Source organism: Diospyros lotus, chromosome 8, assembly GCF_014633365.1.
Source record: "Diospyros lotus cultivar Yz01 chromosome 8, ASM1463336v1, whole genome shotgun sequence".
Classification (NCBI taxonomy): domain Eukaryota; kingdom Viridiplantae; phylum Streptophyta; class Magnoliopsida; order Ericales; family Ebenaceae; genus Diospyros; species Diospyros lotus.
In genome coordinates, this window is record NC_068345.1 from 2,877,865 (window position 1) to 2,893,897 (window position 16,033).

Sequence of the window (16,033 nt, forward strand, 5' to 3'; positions counted from 1 at the left end):
AAAAATCTTATTACCAATCCATCTAAATGTGTGTGCGTGTGTGACATTCTTTTTCTTTTGCCATAAATAAATCTCTCAGTGGACAACCTGAACTCATCCATAAAGTATAAATTTAAATTTGGACTACAATTGCACTCGTACACTGACTAGTATAAACCTCACCTAAATAAACAAAAAAAATATATAAAATTTTTATTGTGTTTTGTTTTGTGTTTTAATTGCAGGGTGAAAGTGCAGCCAGTTATCCTACAATCAAAACTATGATCAGTGAGTATCTTATATATTAATTTTAATTGATTGTTTGTTATTATTATACATAGAAATGCATATTCTTATTTGATCAATATTGGTTTTACAGTTTTTTCTCTGAGGTTGGCCCACCAAATGTACAATCAAAAATTTGGAAAAGATGGTACACTAAAGCTTGACTTCATTGGGATGATGTGTCAGAATTAACATGACAGATGTGGCTGAAAGAATTTAGTGTTAGTATAATTGTAATTATTAATTATAAAAAATTTTAATTTAAAATTTTATACATATATATTCATTTTTTAATTTTTGTAGAAGGAGTTTAAATGACAACCCGATGAGAGTGGTCGTATATGGATCACTAGGAATAAATCTGGTCGGAGAAGTTTCAGAAATAATTTGAACAAAATTAAAGGAGGTGGTGATAAGGATGAGTGGATAGATTTGATGGTGCGGCGGGCATTGCAAGCAAAGTGAGATGAAGACGAATACAAGAAGAAATCTAAACAAAACAAAAAAAATCGTGTCTCCGAGATTGGTGGGTCAGTCCACACAGGTGGATTTATTCCTTCACTAAGAGCCGAAGAAGGATGATAATTAATTTTTTGACTTAAATGTAAATTTTATAAACTTATATAGTGGTTTATATTTTATTTTATTTACTTTATACATTTGTCATGTAGGCAAAGCAATTAGACCGTGAGCCCAATGAATTTGAGATTTTTTTGATAACCCATACTCGGAAGGATGATCAAAGACAAAAAGTGTGGGTTGATAATAGATCAAAGGCCGTCGCGATAATTGTATTTATGTATAATTTAATTAACATTATAATTTAGTAATTTTTTATTAATTAATAAGTCAATATTTTAATTTATATAGAAAGCGTTCGAGAGATTAAGTGCAGAGGCATCTTCAGCATCAACAGGCGGTAGCGAGTTGTCATCTCCACCTATAGTTGACGAGCGCCACATCTTGTATCAGGCCATCTCTGGTAGGAACAAGAAGAGTCGTGTCTACGAATTCGGCTCTCAAGCTAGACAGTCTTACTTGGTTGAATCTGATAGCAACTCTAGTGGTTCATATAGATTGTCATCGGAATTAGAGCAAATGAGACTGAGGGTCACCCAGATGAACAAGGAGCTACAGGTTGCTTGGACCCAGGTGACTGAGGTGCAAAATGAGCTGCATTTCACATGGACCCATATGAATGAGGAGTTGCAAGTATATTGGACCCAGGTGATAGAGATGCAAAATGAGAATGTACAGCTACGACAATGGCAAGAGCATAGACATGATAAACTCTGAAAAATGATGGCTAGGGGCATATAGAGTTGTAGAAGGTGCGGCGGTATGGTTTACTTTGAACTGGTGTTGGTTGTTGGCTTCTTCATCATTGTCGGTTCACTCATTGCGCTAGTTCCTCTAGTGATTGTGGGTCAGTTCGGCTACTTGGTTCTCAAGCTGCTAAATGGTCTAGCAAAAGGATCTCCATGGTTGTAGGGTTTTCTAATTGATGGGGGTTGGTGTTTTAGTTCTCTCGGATAAGGGTCATGTTGTTTTATCTTCTGGTTTTGGTTATAGATAACTATCGGGTATGGCTTGGGATGCTTTGGTGAGTTTATGGGACATATAAGTATAATCGGGCCCCATGGTGGGCCCCAAATGTTTCTTTCGGCCCAAAAGGAGATGATCAGATGGACAACTCGAGGCAATGGCGATTCGTATAGCGAAGGATGACTGACACTTACAAGTATTCCAATGCTCAAGTAAGTAAAAGTTCAAGATAACAAAGTTACTATAAACTGAAAAAGAACATACTTGACAACTGACTTATACAGGAGAGTCCCTTGTGTATCACCAATTGTTACATGTGAATTAGGAGTTGAGGATCTCGAAACAATTGAGACCTGTTGTGGGAATAGGTGATCTGGGTATAGCATTGATGGGATGAAGAATGTTGTTGAGCTAATATTGATGGAATGAAAATTATTGCTAAGCTAACGTTGATAGAATAAACCCTAAAGACCGAGTCCAATATCGAGCTATAAGCTCATCATTGGATAGAGACCAATAGGACTAGTACAATCCACCTTACCAAACGAGCCAATTGTTACACCCACGTTCTTTTAACTTTGATAATATAATATATTAAACCTTAATCCATGAAATGAAGTCCATAAATTTTAGCCATATTGTGTGGCCACGACAGAACATAAATATATATAAAGAGAAAGAGATATATACATATATATATATATAGAGAGAGAGAGAGAGAGAGGCCAATGGTTGCACGCTCAATCTTTGTATATTTTTATCAAATAGACACACAATAAAAAAAAAAGCACCGCCACGCGTCCACATAAAGCAAAACTATTTTTCCTGATTGCCCTTTCACATTCCCTGGGAAAGGAACAAATTTCCTACGACCATAAACAGGTCTTAAACCGAACTGTGGCAAGGCCTTCTGCGCCTGACTGCTAAAAGAGGATGAAAATTATGTATTCTACATTCCAATTACTTACAACCACCACCCAGTAAAGTCCGGCCATCCATGGCTGCCGATAGGCCCGCCGCACCGCCATTTGATCGCCTACATAAAGCTTGCTGCGGCCTCCGCCTTCAACTAAAATGTGGAGTCCAGGTAATGGTTATATCGCCTTCTGTTGAACTCTAACAAGCTGCCGTAAGTCCGATCTGCAACCCCAACAAAAAGCGCTTCCGTATCGGGGCTGAACGAAATTCCAGCGATTTCTCCGAACAGATCTATCTCCTGTGCCTTGCCATAGTCACCTTGGGTCTCAAAAATATGAACGAAGTCAGCTGGCTCAGCCATGGCCATAAACCGGCCGTCCGATGTGAACCGAATGGCTCGGATTGCACCCATCCTTCCCTTCAGTACAGACATGGATTTGGACAGGTTTCTGATATCCCACAACCTGCAAGTAGTGTCCTGGTTCCCCGTCGCCAAAATTCTGCCATCCGGGTGCCAAGCTGAAGAAAACGAGTAATCCAAGTGCCCGTTGAGGCTCCCAACCACCTATTGAGAGCGGGTTAAATTAGACGGAATCGGTAAAAACATAAGCATATACAAGGGCACTGCGAACAAACCAATTTGTAGCAGCTCGATGAGCAACTAACCTTCCCAGACTGGGAGTCCGCAATCAGGCAGTCAGAACTATCGCCAAGGACAGCCAGTAATTTACCATCGGGACTGGCTGAAGTGTTCTGTGAAAACAGCTCCAATGAATCAGAATTTGGAGATACATTCAAAAGATCAGAACTTGTATCGGGCATCAGTTTCTAATGGCCACTTACATTTACAGACCAAGGGAAGCAGAAACAGCTGAGACATGAAAAATTGTCGGCATCAAAAACCCTGACCTGAGCGTCATTGTTTGCGGTCATTACCCTCATAGAACCACTGTTTTATAGCATGCATTAGTAATGATTCTCCATCTCAACTAATAGCCAAGGCTTTGGTTTTTATTGTAATTGAAAGCAAACAAGAACTGGACTTTACTTGGGGCTGTGGCATATGTCCACCGCATTGGTTATAGCATTGTCATCTGCTGTTATTTTAGTGCTGAAGGCAACCCCAGGACGATTTAAATACTGCCATGCACGAATGAACAAATAACAAAATACATTATGGGAGGCAATAGGGCAGTTTCACAAACTCAAGGGGGCAATAACAGAACAAAACGAAACCAGAACTGGGGTTTAGTTGAATACTATATTTATAAATACCTTGCAGATAAGTTCTCCCTGAAAACCACCAGCCACCAGAAGATTATTTTTAACAGCCATGGTGCTTATTTGGACCCTACAGAGTGTCTGAGCCAAGGAACCAGGATGGTATTTCTGTGAAAGGATTTCAAGATAACAGTTCAGCGCCTCAAATTGGAAGAAGAGCAGAGACCAAAAAAATAAAAAAAATTAAAAGGATGCAACTTACTACAGTGGGTACAATAGATTTTGCGACGTTTAGCACTTCTTTGCCCCTCCTTAAAAGTGAGGACCAGTGCATTAGTGAGTAATTTTGCATAAGGTACACATCATGTTTAGAGGTTGCCCATAGGAGATTCCTCAGCTGTCAAAATAAAAAACCAGTTCGATGGGCGCATTAGTTTTCTAGTACTCCTGACCACCAAATCACAAGCCACAAAACAGTCATCTTTCAGCACAAAAACTGAGCAAGAAGTAATCAATCAACTACACAAAAAGGAGAGAAAAAAAAAACTAGGGTAATGAATCAATTGCTTGTCAAACTCGCCCTGATCTTGAGGCAACAGGCATATGGAACATTAATGTAATTTTCTAAAACATTGCTTACCAAAACTAGGTCTGACCATGAAAACCTACAATTTCACTGTAAGTTTGCTTCTAAATGTGAATTTTGTACACACAACCTCCTCTGTACCCTCTCCACCCCAAAAATAAAATAAATAGGCAACTAGGCAAAAAGAGAGAAGATCATAGGGAAGAATTATAATGCCGCCCATTATCCTTGGCTCCTAACCAAGGAAGTAATGAGTACCCACAGCAGAGTTCCATGACAGAATACCAGCTTCTCATGCTCCAAAGAAATAATCACCCAAAAAAAAATCACTGATATATTCCTATTCACTAATCAGACCCAGAGCTAAGAAGCCATTTGACAAGTTACTGATTCAGATACTCCAACCAATCCATCTATCAACTTAAAAATATATATATGGAATGGCACATCAATAATGACGGGTATTTTTGTTGTTAGTTTGGCATATTTGTGAAGTCTTGACCACATTACATTGCTACCAAAATTTCCTTGCCATAATTGATGAACACAAAAAAGAATGAAAACTAGTGCTGTTCAAGGCAATGATTCAAAAACCATGTTAATGATACCTTGAAAATAGGGCCGACAAAGAAAACTGAATGATTTCAATAGCAAAAAATTTACAAGCTTAAACAACCTTGACGTTCAAAAAATAAAAGCACATTCCTTTTTATGTATCTACATGTATAACCTTTTTATGTATCTACAAGTAAATATAGTGCTTTCAGGAGAAGGACTAATCCTAAAAAATTAATTCTCAAACCCAGATGGGTTCTACGCCAATACCAGCATAGAATCTACTAGGTTATTGACCGGTGTCGATCGGCATGAGGTATTTTTTTATTTTCAATATGAGAGGAGAGAGGAGAGAGAATGAAGGGTAAATCGGTCCTTTTATCCCTTTATTTAACAGTAGGGGTGCTTATTGCTATTTCTCAACTTGAGCTTTTTTGCAATTTTGCCAAACCTCAGGGGTGTTCTTTGCAATTTACTCTTCTTTTTATTAATCTACATGTATAACCTGTGGTTGCAGCAGTTAATGTGATGAAACGTAAATATGGCGCTTTCAGCAGAAGAATTAATCCTAAAAAATCATCAACGGTATGTATTTAACAGAACTTTTAAGCACTGAAAAAGAGATATCTAATACAAAATTGCTGGAAAAATATCAAAAAATGCCTCGGCAAACTTATAACTTTTCTTTTCTAAAATTTGCTAGCTAGAAAAACAAAAGATAACAGACAGACTGACAACAGAGGAAGAGAAGGAACTTTTCTGCTCCTAACCCAAGAAGCAAATTATGAACCAAAGAAGGGGAGAGCAGAGAAAAACTAGAAGTAACCATTTAGACTCCACATTAAGAAAGGCAAGCATAACATAACCTCAGGGAAAACAGGATCAAACAAGTTAACAGGAAAGATGCCATGTTACAAAAACTCACAAATCCCACTTTTGGGGTTGAATGTTAGCTCCCATATGGAATTCAGATGCCACATCAAAACAGTTCATAGAAGAATAATGCGGAAGATCAAAGTTGATGTGCTTCACTATGCAAAAAAGGAAGAAATAACACGTCAGCAATGCTTGTAAATTGCACATTTATCACAATACTGGACAGATAAGTTATCAATTATATTTCTAGACAAGGAAGCATCAACAGCACAATGCAGCTATTTCCATAGAGGCCTCTTAAATGCTCAGATATGTCCCTATCTCATACCATATGAATAAGCAATCCTTATCGCGCCAGCCGCTCAGATTTAATTGCCACCCTGCTCTAAAGCTGAAATAAAGATGAGATAGCAGTCCCGCGTGCCACAGGGATAATGTTAAAAATCAAATTGAACAATCAAGAATAAGAACATATTTAAAAGCTCCTAGAGCACAAACAAAACAGCAGTTATATATTACCAAGAGTAAGAAGACAACAGAGAACAAGAACAAAAACTAATTGATTAACCAAAAAGATCCGTGAGGAAGGATGTTCAAGCAAAAGCAAGAACGTCAGAAACAGATACTAATATTATAAAACATGCCCAAAAAGAAGATGAATATATCAAAGGCAGCTGATCATAATTCATAACAAAGCAGTAAGGGCATGGAAGCAAAACTGAGAACGCCTACAATGACCGATCCTAATTATTTTACACCTTCAAGCAACTACAATTTTTCTACTTCCATAATGAACTTCAGGTCTCATTTTTATAGCTAAAATAATCAACGGGGCATGTGAGAAAAGCAAGGGAAAGCCATAGATACCAACAGAAACAAGAGTTGATACAGGAAACGGAAGCAGTGAGCACATCCTCCAAAAGACATAGGGAAAACAAGAAAACAATTAAGATTTGTACCAAAAAAAAAAAAAAAGGAATCTTATACAAAAACTTCTGTCTTATTAAAGCTGAAACTATAAAGGATCTTAATAAGATTTACAATAATATTTTAATATATGATAATAATTACAATAACATAAACGTTAGTAAACCAAGTTTCCAAATAACTTCTGAAAGTTTTATATTATAAATTTCCTTTCAGACAGGTTTCTTGTTTGATTAACATATCCTGCATGTATCCAAGATGTTTTTCCAGAAAGTTTGGAGAAGTTTCAACTGTCCCACAAATGCGTTTTTGGGGATAACATTTCTCCACTGATGTTGAATTTGCTAGTACCTACAGGAAAAACTATCACCCGCAAATCTATACCTAGAATATTTTAGATCCAGAAGATGTTCTAATAAAATTCTAACAATTGTCAATTCTTTTCATATTACAATATAGTTATAAATGTTATAGGATCTTAGCAATTTTCATGATAAAAGCATAGTTATGCTGAAGAATACAGAAGATTGTAATGATGACCAAGAGGTAAAATCTCTTGGCAAAACCATGTTTCTTGGCTGTCTCACTGTCTGGCACCCTAAATATATGAAAGATAACTAACCATGTAATGCATGAACTTCAAGCATCTGGTACACCTCAGTGAACGGACACAACCAAGTTTCATGCAGATTATGTTATCCCCCAACACTATGAGGGGTGGAACTACGTACAATTGAGGGTGTCCAATTCTCCCCCCCCCCCTCTCTCTTCTAAAATTTCCCTTTGGCCCTTTGATATTATGCATATAAATTATTATGTTCTCTAACACTTGCCCCTGGAATAAAAAAGATGGGGGGCAATTAAGTAATGCCCCCTCTGACCCAAGGTCTTAACTCCGCCACTGAACACTATGGAAATCCAACTAGAACAATCCATTCACAGTGCACCAAATGTCTCTTTGTAAATTTGCCTCCCTTAAAGGGGAAAATATTTTTCAGTACCAGATCCACTCCTTGCAACAGCAAGCCAGGAGGAAAATGGATGGATTGATTGGGGAAGCTATTGTTGTGACTTGGCTACTGTTTAGTGGCATGTAGTTCAAGATTATCCCTAGTATTGGATAGATATGATAAAGATCACACTAAAGGCCCACTTACAAACCTATAACAGTACAATGAAAAATGAGGCGCTTTCATCACCTTCTATGTTAGGTGCATAAGTGTGAAACTGTGCTAGAAGAATATATCCTTGAAATTAACAAACAAAAAGGAAAATGCAATATAGCTAATACCTATTGCTAACATAAGTGAGTCTGATTGTATACAGTTACATATTAGCAAAAATGTATTGTGGTCATTCCATACTAAAAGAAAATTTATCAAAGCACCGGAAGGTACAGCTATGTCAGTAACAAATGCAACCTTAACAAACCAAGTTATATCCTCACCACAATGCTTCATCATCCATAACTTGGTATAAAAATATTCAGCTGTTCGATACCAATTCGCACATAGATCTTGTAATTTTATTAAATGGATGCTTGGCAAGTGTAAATAATCTGCACAAAAAGCATTCAGTAAATACAAGACCCGGCTCAATGCTACTTGAACCGGGCAAAAAGAGAGAATTTTGGAAAAGTAAAGGCTTTGATTCTAATACCAGACAATGTATAAAATAGAAGGGCTATTGCTAACACTGTTTTCTTCTCCTCTTTTTATTGGCATCCATAATATTTCAGGTGAAACCCTTCCTTCAGATCAATCTCACCAAGGAAGCAATAAAACAATGCTGGCAAAAGCCCAACATTAAGATTATATCTATGCTAGCCTGCAAAGAATTACCTGTGTTATGAAAAGATTAACCATAACTATGGCAATTCAATTAACAGTAGTCCACCAGCTTGCAGGCCAGAACAGGGATTTGTTACAAGCATTATTGATTGGGGACCAACACCTCACTACTACAAATAGGTACTCTATGGTTTAACATAAGACACAATTTGTAGAGCTTCAATGAAAGAATAGACAACGCACTAAAATAATAAAGTATCCAACTGTGTTAATAATATATTCACAAACCCAATATTATGCATGTAACCAGCTCCAAAATCAAATACAGAAAAAGAATAGAAGGCTCTGTTCGACACCAGAACTGAAAATTCCAAAAAAGTTATTGTCCAAGAAAGAAAAAAGAAAAGTATTTTTTATTCATATACACATAAATGAGGGCAAGGGGACATGAATTAGAATTTAGAATTCATGTAGCCAACCAGACAGAGGAATAAAGGCTTGATATTTGTTGTTTATGAATGAGAGCAAGGGCATGCTGGACCAGTACACTCTGTCAAATATGGGTTCACAAATAACTACTGAATAAACTCCATTCAACACTATTGAGAAGGTTTAAGAAGAAAACACAGTAAAATATTGGACATAAAAAACAGATGCTTGAAGTTGTAGAAGCTCTTCTATTCACATTGATTAAAAATGGTAAACTATTTAGGCAATTCTGAACAATTCCTATGTTAATATGAGAAATATATAACAACAAACATCACTTAAGTTACACCTTTATAACTAGATGCATCCAGATTAAAAGCTAAAATTTTAAAATCATTTAAATGTGTCTGTACCTGAAAATGAACAATTGTTGATTTGACAAGCCTTGTATTGAACTGGAAGTCATAGAATTCGTGACCCTTCTCCACCTGCTTGCACTCCTGCCATGATTATATTTTTTGTAACACTTACACAAAGAACCAATACGCTAAAAGATGAGGTGAAGTAGGTATATAAATTAACATTAGACAGTCTTATCAATCCTTAATCAGAAGGTGAAGTAACCAATACTCTAAAAGATGAGGTGAAGTAGGTATATAAATTAACATTAGACAGTCTTATCAATCCTTAAGCAGAAGGTGAAGTTGCATGGTAATATTCTTTTGTTTACTTTTTACTCATATTTACGTATTTTTGTTTGTTTATTTATTCTTCCATTACAGGTAGAGAAGCCACTCAATGCATATGTACTGGAAACAACAGAAACGGTACTTGTTTTGTTCTTTTGGACAATCAAGACAGAGCGATCATTGGCTTCAGAATAATGCCTAAAGTCAGGTTGATATGGATCAATTAGAAGGCTACATGAAACCATCACAAAAGATCTCCATCACTCAAAACTCCTTTTCCTACCCACTCCATTTCTCCCATAGCCATCACTCCCTCCCCACCCCCCAAAAAAATATGAACAGGGAGGAAGAAAAAGTTCTGTTGGCACTATTGTGCATAACAGCAAGTGCTTAAGAGACTGTTTAATACTGGAAAACAGCCCTAGTTCTCCGAAACATTACTCCACATAAAAGGAAAAATAAGAGAATCCAATTAAAAACAAAAATTTTCTCAAAAGATAACAGAGATTTGGGAAGGGCAGTTTCCCCAAATCAAGCTGAAGTTAAGAAGCTCCTAAAATGAGTTTTCCAAATTTTCCTTACTGATTCTGAAATGCAGTTTTCCACAAAATTTTTCTTAAATCCTCTCTTATCTTTTTCTCTAACACAAGTTAGAATTAAGCAAAAGAAACCTCCTCTCTGTCTTCACTCTTTTTTGAACATTTTTTTAATTATCTAAATTAAATATTAGTTCATGCACTTCTAACATTTGAATGTGTTTCTTAAATTTCTATGAAAATGAAAACTAGAAAACTGGAAAACATTTTCCACACCAAACATCCCTAAAGGTTCCTTACAATGATATGAAATTGTTTATCCATTGATGACCGTGCACCTTAAAGAATCCATTAAGCTTCTAGGGAACCTTTTTGTAAGATTAAAGTAGGAGGCTGAACAAGGAAAAACTAAGACAGGGATTACCAAATCTAAATAAATAATGGTCAGATGCAGATGAGGGTCCAATTCTTTCCTTAATACTTCCTAGTATGGCAAAAAGGATTCGGCAACAAAAATATATCAAACTTACAATATGAAGAGGAGACCTTTGATTTTGCTAGCCCCATGATTGAGGATATTCAAGGAAATTATTAGCATGTTAGAAAATAGAATACAATTATACAAGGCATAGAAAAATTAAACCTAGAGCACCCCCTCCCTTTATCTTATAGTGAATTTCTCTATAAAGTTTCTACTCCCCAGTGCACCCCCTCCCTTTATCTTATAGTGAATTTCTCTATAAAGTTTCTACTCCCCAGGGCACCTTCCTGATATATAACCATCAATTATTGATCATACAAATTTAGCTACAATTGCAACAAATCGGATGAGGCAAAGAGCCAAAGACCGACCTTTTCAAGCACCTCGTGGGAGGGCGAGAGATTCTCATAATTTTTGTACTGTTTCAATCTTGTCTCACGGTACTTGTCTCTGGTGAAATTGAGTCTCTCCCAAGGAATACCTTGTATATCTTTGCCGTTTCTAGCTTCAAAAGCAGAAGTATCAGTCTTGGGCTTGTTCTGTAATCCAAAAAAGCCCATTAGACTCCACAATATTATATTTACAGCTACAGTTTATTCAATATTTTGAAGAATCTAGACCTATCAAAGAATATTACATATAGCCTCTACCAGATTAAACATACCATCTCCAGTTCATCCTCAAAGTCCGACTCCAGAGACTCATCAACACAGGTCCTAGATGAGTCGGTGTCCTCGAAGAAGTCATCCTCAAAATCAGTGATGTCGTAATAGTCATCAACCATGTATTCGAGCTCCTGGTTCTCAAATTGCGCCATTGTCCTACAGTCCGAAAACGGTTATTTAATTAGACGCAGAACAATTGCATCCTTACATTATTCTTAGTCCACACACTAGCATATAACGAATATTTTCGCGAATCTGCCCATTATAAGCAAGTGAGCACACAAGAAAAGAACAAATGCAAACTAAATCCAGAAAAATGATAAGAAAAGGGCACTACGAGTGCATGGAAATTGAAACGAAAGTTGAAGCCAAAAAAAAGCACAAAGCATAACAAAGCAAATGGTTAATCATAAATTTGAACGGCTAGCACGCAAATTAGCTGGAAAACAGAGGCGAATGATATCATTTACAAAAGAAAAAATGATAAAACACAACAAGACAATGGAAAAGAGAGGCTGACTCCATCTTTCTTTCTTTTATGGTGATAAAAGAAACGATGACTGATCGTCCGACCAGATACACGGCAGAAAACAAAATACTCGAAACACCGAGTACGAGAGCAACGAATCTTACTCAGCATAAAACAGAAAAAGAAAAGAAAAAAAAGACAGAAAGCAATGAATCAAACATACAACAACCAGTACAGGACTTAGTCCAAATTGAAGACAGTCAACACGAGCTCAGAAACGGGATACAAATAGAAAGAGATCGAAAATCACCTACTCAATCTTCGAAGAAGGGGCCGGAATGTCTTGGTAGTCGGGGAGATCGGAACGAATGAGATGCCTGTGAGATGCAACAAAATAGCGAGGGGATTTTCCTGGGAAACAAACAGAGTGTGTTCCAGCCGGGTGAAAAAAGCAGACGACCACGAGAACAGCAAAACGGTGCAGAGAGAGAGGAAGAATCCGGAAGGAGAATCCGAAGACGAGACCGACTTTCCGAGCTTTGCGAGACAGCAGCAAACTATCACCCCCGGCGTGCTGCTTATAGCGGAGACGGGGGCGTTGAGTGGGACCCAGGGATGCCTCCCCCATATTAAATAAACCCGTGGGCTTGGGCATTGGTGGTCTATTAACGGAACCGTTGAGGCGTCGACTGATCGGCTGGCAGCGCCGTTGGTTGACGGCTGGCGCACCCGGGGTTAGGACAAAAGTTACTGTTTGACTCAACTGTAAAACTACATTTTCCGAAATTATATAATTTGTTTTCATATACTAGGAGTATGGATAATTAATTAAGTTTAATGATTAAATCGTAATAAATATCTTGTTTTTAAATAAAATAAATTTATTACATAATTTTTAATTAATTTTACTGTCTACTAAATATTAAAAAATAATTATATAAAAATTAAAAATAAAATGTAATTGTATTTTGTAAAATAATATTTAGTTATTATAATTTAACTATTGTGTTCAAAACCATAGTTAGTTTTATCTTTTAAATTAATAAATTAAATCTAATTACAATAAGTATTACCACTAATTCAATTAGTCCAACGAGGTCTGATTAACGGACTAACCAAAGTCGCAATACAAAAAGATAAGTCATTTGATAGCTGACAACTGTAACTGTAAGCGAGACTAATCTTCACACTCCGATGCGTACAAATTAAGCAGTAAATTATCGGTGCAAGATGACTACCAAGGCGCATGATTATAAGTGTGCGACTTACATTATTAAATTTGTATTAAATACATAAATTATATTTGAGCAATGTTAATTATTAAATGTATTATAAAGTGAGAAATTCATGAACGATAATATAATAATGAAAAATGTTATTGGTACGAGGGATATATTTTAAGTTAAATATTTTTTTATACAATTGCAAATTTATTTCTATTGTGAGTAATTTTTGAATTAATTCTTATAGGTTGGATTTGATTGAACAAGCTGACCTAGTCTCCTGAAGCCCAACGAGACTAAGGAAAAAAACACCTCAATAAGGTCACATGTCACTGAAATCCGAACTCAGACCACGAGAGTAAATGAACTCCCAGTAATGCCTTTAGTTCATTGGTCAATCTGATCAGCTCACAAGATAAAAAGGCTAATAATCGAAAACGGCCTTATTAAAAGCAAACTCAATCCCTAATAATATGAAATCTATTCTCGATTTTATGGAATTAATAATGATACTTTATCTCTCATGACGTTACCTACTACTTTGAACTTTTATATAAATTATAAACACCCCATATTATAAATAGGGGTCACACTGTAAATTGTAAATTATATATTATTATTCTGCCCAGATAACAGTCGTGAAGTAAATATTATTTTGATCAAATCACGTAAAAACTCTCTTACGTATCATTTGCTATTTGTTTCTTTTCTTTGTATTCGTGTTTATTTTATTAGTGCGGGTCAACGAATCACGATCAAGTAATTTCGAACGTTAATAATTTTTTTTTTATCCCTTCCTTGTTCACTCTCTCTATTCCATAATTACCTCTAGCAATTACTTGTCGTCGTCTCTCTCGTTATCTCGCGTCAATCATCTTTGTATTTTCTCCTTTTGTGATGAAAAAGTTGTAATGACAGTCAACACGTGAAAATTGAGATGGTTGCCAGTCCAATGTGGCAACAGACTGAAGGTAGCCATGAAAAGAATAGAGAGAGAAGGCAACTAAAGAGAAAGAATAAATTTATAATTAAATGAAAAATATTTTGATCATTTATACTCAAAATGTAGTCTATGTGTACAAGTGGTATAATAATTTACACCAAAATACTATGGGGGAATCAAGAAAGAAAAGGTGAACGGGAGTGGAGCCCACGGCCCCACCGCATAACAAAACAGATCTGGAAATGCGGAGCACCACCGACTGAGATATGGAGGCGCCACGCGGTTGGCCAGGAGTGCCCAAGTCGGAAGCCCTGGCAAAGCCTGATCGCAACGCGTCGCCCCCACGACCGCTGACGAGCCCTGTTTCTCTCCCGCCTTGAATTTCCCGTCCGCAGACGGCCGTTTCCGGCCGCTTGCTTGCTAAATTTTTCACGGCGTCAGTGCTTACGACGAGTTGGGACGTTACCACATCGCCCTTGGTTATCGAAGAAGACGTATGTTACTTGGCCAACTCCATATTTTTTTTATAGCCATAATTTTACTTTTTTCTAGTTATTTCATTTTTTTATTATTTTATTATATCTTTTAATATATATTTTTAAATTAAGTTAATCTTTATATTTTAACTTTTTTATGTAATAATTTAAACTTTTCATAATTTTAATTATATCTCTAAATTTATTTTTTTAAATTAATTTAATTTCTATACTTTCATATATATATATAATAAAGTGAAATAATAAAGTATATATCAGTCTTTATTTATATCAAAATATAAAAATTAAATTAATTTAAAAAAATATTCATGTACAAATATTAAATTGATTCAACAATATAAATTTAAAGATATAATTAAAATAATAAAAATTTTAAATAACTACATAAAAAAATGAAAATATAAATATAAAATTTGGCCTATGTTATTTTAATATTCATTGAATAATATTTATTCTATAATAATATAATGGTTTTAGTATTTAGTCCATTTTGGTGGGTGGACCCACCAATGAAGAGTATTCGGTTCGTACGGGAAAGTGGAACCGACCCACTAATGGCTGGGGCCCGAACGTGTGACTCACGCCAGTGTCCCCCAACCCAACTTATTTTGTTGAACGAAGCTTTGCTTATATAACCATGAAGTTTGAATGGTCTGAACAATTTAAAGACGTTCAGGAGATTTTGATGCGTCCCAAAAGTAACAAAAGCCGGAGTAAATCTGAGTTAGGTGCTGGACAACGATACTCCGGAAGGGGACAGATTATACGCTGTTAATGACGGAGTTAAAAGGAATTTGGAATAAAGAACTTATGAGTTACCCAAATGTGTTTCCACCCTTAAAAAAAGATACATAAAGCTGTATTTTCTTTTTGAATGGGGACCACACCCTGAGGTTTATAGAATGGATAATGTTATTTATTTAAATTAAAAGTATAATTAATATAATTTTATTAGAAAATAAAGAGACCTAGGTGAGCAGATTTTTAATAAAACTGTCTCATCTAAACGGTAGATCTATCTCTAATCTAGATAACTAATATGACTCTTAGATAGTATTTGTTAATCAAAATATAGATTAAAAAAAATAAGACATAAAAAGTAATTTTTTATTATATTTATTATATTTATTAAATTTAATTTAAAATAAATTACGTCACTTCTTATCTTAAATTTTTTAGATAAATTTATTTCTCATATCTTTCTAATAAGTTATCTTGATATAACCTTAATCTTATCTTACTCATTTTAATAAATATTATTTTAAAAAATATATTATTTACTTCCCATGAATTGATATTAAACTCATATTACTGCTGATAGGTGGGAAAGGATGAACCGGTTCCAATTGGTTAGATCGGAAGTGGGATTATTTTAAGCTATTAAGATACATGTTACTTATGATTCAGAACTCTCTAGCT

At 35.7% G+C, this 16,033-nt stretch overlaps 1 protein-coding gene across 8 annotated transcripts; it reads right to left on the reverse strand.

Moving 5' to 3' along the window:
• Window positions 1-2,541: 2,541 nt before the first annotated feature.
• On the reverse strand, window positions 2,542-12,527 carry LOC127807242 (uncharacterized WD repeat-containing protein C2A9.03). 8 transcript variants are annotated; one of them, XM_052344928.1, is made up of 10 exons: window positions 12,266-12,527; window positions 11,482-11,638; window positions 11,189-11,356; window positions 9,525-9,611; window positions 4,211-4,345; window positions 4,003-4,116; window positions 3,776-3,867; window positions 3,571-3,676; window positions 3,394-3,480; window positions 2,542-3,292 (listed from the first exon to the last, which is right to left on the reverse strand). In XM_052344928.1, exons 2-10 carry the CDS (start codon window positions 11,632-11,634, stop codon window positions 2,879-2,881), a joined length of 1,356 nt encoding a protein of 451 aa, XP_052200888.1. In that variant the 5' UTR covers window positions 11,635-11,638; window positions 12,266-12,527; the 3' UTR covers window positions 2,542-2,878. The 8 variants fall into 8 exon arrangements, with proteins under 8 accessions (XP_052200888.1, XP_052200889.1, XP_052200892.1 ...); XM_052344929.1 differs by having other exon boundaries at window positions 12,262-12,405; XM_052344932.1 differs by lacking the exons at window positions 11,189-11,356; window positions 11,482-11,638; window positions 12,266-12,527 and adding an exon at window positions 6,294-6,356 and having other exon boundaries at window positions 9,525-9,602.
• Between the last annotated feature and the right edge of the window lie 3,506 nt (window positions 12,528-16,033).

Bases quoted from the DNA above. Each gene is read 5' to 3' on its own strand.
- LOC127807242 (XM_052344928.1), bottom strand. From the start codon at position 11,634: ATGGCGCAATTTGAGAACCAGGAGCTCGAATACATGGTTGATGACTAT. The intron at 11,357-11,481 runs GTATGTTTAATC...TTTGGATTACAG, and splicing joins TTGAGGATGAACTGGAGATG to AACAAGCCCAAGACTGATAC. The intron at 3,868-4,002 runs GTATTTATAAAT...CGTGCATGGCAG, and splicing joins AGGGAGAACTTATCTGCAAG to TATTTAAATCGTCCTGGGGT.